We start from the raw sequence: 5768 nt of genomic DNA on the forward strand, positions 1-5768 counted from the left end.
ACACACTACCCCCGCCTAGATTTCCAGTTCGGTAGCAAATATAATTTTAAAATAAAAAGACGCGCCTGCCCTGCTACGGGGATACGTCCGGCTCCAGCCCTCCGTCCGAGCAACAGCGGATCGTCCATCCGCTGGGCTTTCCCGCATTCGAGGGATGTCCGGGCTGCTGGTGGAGCTAAGCCGACACCCGCCGACGACCACCCTCCCTGGCGCGTCTCCCTGAGATGTGGCCTCCCGGGGACCTACCCCTGCGGGCTGCGGACCCAAGTGCCAAGCTGCCCGCGAGACTGCGGTCCCGGGCACCCCCTCCATCCATCCCCCGCCCTGAGGGAGAACCGAGGCCCGGGAAGGAAGTACGGAGGCGCCACCCCGAGGCTCTTCACCGCCCGCCCTCCCGGCTCTGCCCGCGCCCCAACATACCCGGTAGCCCGTTTCTGTTAGCCGGGTCCCCTGGGAGGCGGGCGGAAGGTCCTCACTTTCGACGCACAGACGAACTCGGGGAGCCGCTCCCGCGCGGGAGTCCCCTCATCACCCTGGGGCTGCCTTCGTAGTTCCTGAACTCCTTTAAGATCCCGGCTCCCGTCTAAGCGCGTGTTCCGCGCCCAAACCTTTGATTTTCGACCGTCGGTCCTTGTCCCGCTGTCCTTCCGGCCGCTAGCCCTCTCTTCCCTACGGGTCCCCTCCCCTGCTCCGGCCTCCGGCTCCGATCTTTGGAAGCTGTGCCAGGGTGGGGAACCGCGGAACCGGTGATCAAAAACGCGCTTTTGTGTCAACCCTGCGCGCCCTGGTGGCCTCTCTGTGCGCGATGGCCACGGGATCGTGGCACTGACAGGCGAGGCCGAGCCCCTCCGCGGCTGCACTTCTGGCGTCTCGGGCCCCTGCAGAACAGAAGCGGGCGGGGGGCGGGTGCTTCTCCGCAGGGGAGTGGGGAAGACGCTGGGCGGGTACGCGCGGTATCTCGGAGCCTCTGACTCCCGAGGGCGCATTTGGCCCGGGCGCAGCGAGGGCGGGGGGGGGGTCACTTTGCCCTGGGAGAGCGAGGCGGGGCCCCGGCTTGTGGCGGGAGCCTCCGGCCGGTGACACTCGCCTGGCGAGAGTGGGGGCGAAGCGCTTCGGCGTGGGGAGGAGGCTCCGGCCCTGGGCTCAGCGTTAGGCCGGAGTAGGGGGCGCGGCGCTGCCGCTCGAGTGTTCAGCAGGGGGCGCTGCTCCGGGCGTTGGGCGGGGGTGGGGTGGGAGAGGAGGGGGGGCCGCAGCTTGCTGCGCACACTTCCCCCATTATTAAACACTATGTTCAAAAGGCGCCGGGGGACTTCCCGAAGCCACGGAGCCCGCGTCGCCCGCCCGCCTGGCCCTCGGAGCCCATGGACCTGAGCGCGGCCGCCGCGCTGTGCCTCTGGCTGCTGAGCGCTTGCCGCCCCCGCGACGGGCTCGAAGCGGCCGCCGTGCTGCGAGCGGCGGGGGCAGGGCCGACCGGGAGTCCGGGGGGCGGCGGCGGCGGCGGGAGGACCCTCGCCGCGACTGCGGGCGCCTCCACTGCCCCGGCCGCCGCGGCTCCCGGGCCCCGCGCCGCGCGCCGCGCCGCGGGCTCCGGCTTCAGGAACGGCTCGGTGGTGCCGCACCAGTTCATGATGTCGCTTTACCGGAGCCTGGCCGGGAGGGCTCCGGCCGGGGCAGTCGCCGCCTCCACCTCGGGTTCTGGCCGCCACGGCCGCGCGGACACAATCACCGGCTTCGCAGACCAGGCGACCCAAGGTACTCACACCTCCACTGCGCTCGTCCATCCTGTCGGGTCCTAGGCTGAGGTCACCGCCGGAGCCTTGTCCCGGCACCATTCCATTCGGGGGGCCTTGGTCCCCGCACATCCCGGCCTCAGGTGTTAGAAAGTTCGCCGAGGCCCACGCACCCGAACCCGCAGCGCCTGGACTGTGGCTAGAGCCGCGGCAGCTTGCCCGTCCCTCCGCCGGGCTGCCCGGGCCCTGCCGGCCAGCGGGTCCCCTCGAGGAGGCAGGCTGTTTTGGAGATCCGGAGAAGCAAGGAGGGGGTCCGGCCCAGAGGGACTGCGCAGTGGTGGTGGCGGCGGCTGCTTCGTTGCTCTGCAGTTCCCAGTCTTGCGGGAGCCGTACAAACTGGGGGAAACGAGGGGAATGCGGGACACAGCAGGCATCAGACTAAAGTAAATGGTTCTGGAGAGGCTGGTGGCATCACCAGGTATGGGGAGGGCCCTTCTCAGCAGGCTGCGTCTGGGTAGAGGTGTGTAGCTATGGGTGCCTGCCTTGTGCTGGGCCCCTGGGGGAGCCAGAGGTGAAGGACTCCGGTTGTGTAGAGAGGAGAGGAGGGCCAGCGACCCTGCAGGAATGCAGGCCTCTCTGGGACCAAGTACCCCACCTTACTCCGCCCTGAGCCCTCCAAAGGTAGGACTTAGGTGAGACTGTGGTGGTTGGTGAGTGTCATCTGGATTTTATTAATCTCTATTGAAGCCATTAAAACAGACAGATAGGGAAAATTTAACTAATTTCAGGAGGAAATGCAAGTAATTTCGGCCTTAATTCTATCCAGCCAGAGACCCAGAATGGAAGGCAGAAAGGAAGGAAAGGCAAATAGGGCCGGAAAGTAAGTGCTGCTGCAATCCAGGTCCTGCCTGGGAGCCACTGGAGGTTGTATATGCCCGACCCTAGCCTGGGAAAGCAGGTAGAGGCGGGGCAGTGATCAAATCTCTCGTCCCCTCCAACATACACATAACGTCTACCCAGACTGCTTTATTTGGGATACAGGGGCATCCTGGGCCCAAATGGCCTTATAGTCTGGTGGGAACTTTCAAGCATTCTCCGAGGGCCTGGCCTGCATCCTGGATGGGATGCTAGGGTACTCACAGGGAGCCCAAGTCCTGGTGTACAGAGCCGGGGAAGGCCCCAGCCCTAACTCTGCAGAGTGGGCTCCCAGCTGTGGGAGAGGTGAGATGTGCAGGGCCCTAAGCTTGTAGAGGCACCAGATGTTCTTTCTTAGGTCGAGTTAGGCGTTCAGTAGTCTCAGCCTGAGCTAAATCCTTTCCTGGGGAGCTCTGCTTGGTTGGCAAGGCTAGTAAGGCCGCCTCTCCTTCCTCTCTCTGGAGGGAGAGGATGCAGGGGCAGCATCTCAAAGCTGAGAGAGGCTGCAGGAGAAGCTCAGAGAAAGTGTGGCAGCGAGCAAGCCCTTGGGAGAAAGCATGGGGGAGGGGTGGGGAGCGCTTGCCCAGTACCTCTCCTGCTTCCCTCTCCACCCTGAGCCTCAGCTTGGAGCAGGGCTGCCTGAGGTCACCAGCAGCACCCAGACTTCGGACCCCAGGAGTCGATGGCATGGCATCTGTGGTTGGTGAGCAAATCTCCAATAGTGGGGGGAGTCTGCACAGTCTCTTCGCGTTTGGGGCAAAATGAAACCATATGACCTTCTTCAAAGGGAGCTCCTTATCTGCTGCTTGGTGGAATTTCAACTCTTTTTTCCTTTCTGAGCCCCAAAAGAAAAAAGTGCCCACAACCAGAAGTAAAATCCCAAAGCCCGAGTTGAGTCATAACGGAGGGAAAGAGTAAGTCTGCGAGGGGACCAGAGGGTACTGGCGGGGAGACCTCACTCGGTTCGCTGCCCTCACTGCAGCAAGGCAGTCCTGGCTGCCTCAAACCCTTCCCAGAAGGTTGCTTGCGCTCCTTTGCCGCCTCTCCCCTCCGTCGGAGGTGGCGGAAACACTGGGAGAAGCTGAGCCTGGAGTTCCGCATCGCGACCAGGGGCTGAGCCGTGCCCCTAATCCGGGCCTCAGTTCCCCTTCAGCAAAGCGAGGAGGCTGGAGGCACTAAAGGGTCTCTGCAGCCCTGAGGGCGCGTTCGCCTTCTAGACCAGCCCCAGCCTGCATGGGAGATCGTGGCCGGCTGGAATGTCCAGGCTGGGCTGGGGAAGAGAGGTAGCCGTAGCAGTTTACAGGGGACAAGAATTTTCCGTTTTCGCACAACCGCGACTCCGAGGCTCTCTTGGCGGCTAAGCAGGGCCACAACGAGCAGTCCCCTTACCGCGGCCGGCCGGGCCTCCAGGTCTTGAAGAGGCGCACGACCTCTGATGCGCCCACCGGGCCTTCTTTCTGCCCCCGGCTGAAAATCTGGCCTCCGACCTAGTCTTCGAAAACCCATGGCCCTGGGGCAGGCAGCGGGACTGTAGTGGCCTTAAGTCTTGGTCTCGGGTGCGGGGGTGCGTTCAGTTGATGTCCGTGGGTTGGAAATCGTTTGGCTCGATGAACGAAAACCCAGATCCAGATAATCTAAACCTAAGGCTCCCTTTCTTCTGGACCAGGCTGGAGGCTTTCCGGCTGGAGCCGAGACGCCCGGGCAGGCGCCGGCTCCAGGGAGCCTTGTTCTCAAGTCCAGGGCAGGTGGGCTATTTGCAGTCAGGAGGCCCCGCGGCCAGGCGTGCCGGCTTCGCTCTCACACCGCTCTTTCTCTGTCTCTGCCCGTCCCCGGCAGACGAATCGGCAGCCGAGACCGGCGTGAACTTCCTGTTCGACGTGTCCAGCCTTCCCGACGCCGACGAGGTGGTGGGAGCGGAGCTGCGCGTGCTGCGCCGCGAGTCTCCGGAGCGGGGCCCCGGCAGCGCGACTCCCCCGTTGCTGCTGCTGTCCACGTGCCCCAGCGCCGCGCGCGCGCCGCGCTTGCTGCATTCCCGGGCCGCCGAGCCCCTGGACGCCGCGCGCTGGGAGGTGTTCGACGTGGCGGACGCCTTGCGGCGCCACCGTCGGGAGCCGCGCGCCACCCGCGCGTTCTGCCTCTTGCTGCGCGGAGTGGCGGGTCCCGCTTCGGTCCCGCTGGCACTGCGGCTGCTGGGCTTCGACTCGCGGGGCGGAGGCGGAGCGGCGGCGGAGGAGCGCGCGCTGCTGGTCGTCTCCTCCCGCACGCAGAGGAAGGAGAGCCTGTTCCGAGAGATCCGCGCCCAGGCCCGCGCGCTCGGGGCCGCACTGGCAGCGGAACCGCCGCCGGATGAGGGACCTGGCATGGGGTTGCCGACGGCGGTCATCGGCGGCCGCAGGCGGCGGCGGACGGCGTTGGCCGGGACTCGGGCAGCGCAGGGCAGCGGCGGGGGCGAGGGCCGGAGCCACGGGCGCAGGGGCCGGAGCCGCTGTAGCCGCAAGCCCCTGCACGTGGACTTCAAGGAGCTGGGCTGGGACGACTGGATCATCGCGCCGCTGGACTACGAAGCGTACCACTGCGAGGGCGTTTGCGACTTCCCGCTGCGCTCGCACCTTGAGCCCACCAACCACGCCATCATTCAGACACTGCTCAACTCCATGGCGCCGGACGCAGCGCCGGCCTCCTGCTGCGTGCCCGCGCGCCTCAGCCCCATCAGTATCCTCTACATCGACGCCGCCAACAACGTGGTCTACAAGCAATACGAGGACATGGTAGTGGAGGCGTGCGGCTGCAGGTAGCATGCGGGCCAGGCCGGGCCAGGGAGGGGGCAGCCGCGCCACCAAGGACTCCCCGCTGAGAGCAGCTTGTCACCTAACGTGGCTGCGTGTCGGAGTCTGGCCCGGCGGTCGCACGGAGGAGGGAGAGCGCACGTTCACACACCAACACTCACACCCACACATTTCGTCACTCATGCGCACATTTACGGTGGAAACATCCGAAAGCCCTGGGAAGAGATGACCTTGACGCTACCGAATGTCGCAGTCATGTGTATTTTGCAAACAGATCACCATTGCGCCCACCGCCCCCTTTTGGGGAGAGGATGGCTTTGCATTGCTGTTACAGTAA

At 65.1% G+C, this 5768-nt stretch overlaps 1 protein-coding gene across 1 annotated transcript; it reads left to right on the forward strand.

Moving 5' to 3' along the window:
* Positions 1 to 1361: 1361 nt before the first annotated feature.
* On the forward strand, positions 1362 to 5440 carry GDF7 (growth differentiation factor 7). Its single transcript, XM_060117781.1, has 2 exons — positions 1362 to 1752; positions 4482 to 5440. Exons 1-2 carry the CDS (start codon positions 1362 to 1364, stop codon positions 5438 to 5440), a joined length of 1350 nt encoding a protein of 449 aa, XP_059973764.1.
* Positions 5441 to 5768: the final 328 nt, after the last annotated feature.

This window comes from Mesoplodon densirostris, chromosome 14 (genome assembly GCF_025265405.1).
Source record: "Mesoplodon densirostris isolate mMesDen1 chromosome 14, mMesDen1 primary haplotype, whole genome shotgun sequence".
NCBI classification, from domain to species: Eukaryota; Metazoa; Chordata; class Mammalia; order Artiodactyla; family Ziphiidae; genus Mesoplodon; species Mesoplodon densirostris.

Bases quoted from the DNA above. Each gene is read 5' to 3' on its own strand.
- GDF7 (XM_060117781.1), top strand. From the start codon at position 1,362: ATGGACCTGAGCGCGGCCGCCGCGCTGTGCCTCTGGCTGCTGAGCGCT. The intron at 1,753-4,481 runs GTACTCACACCT...CGTCCCCGGCAG, and splicing joins CGCAGACCAGGCGACCCAAG to ACGAATCGGCAGCCGAGACC.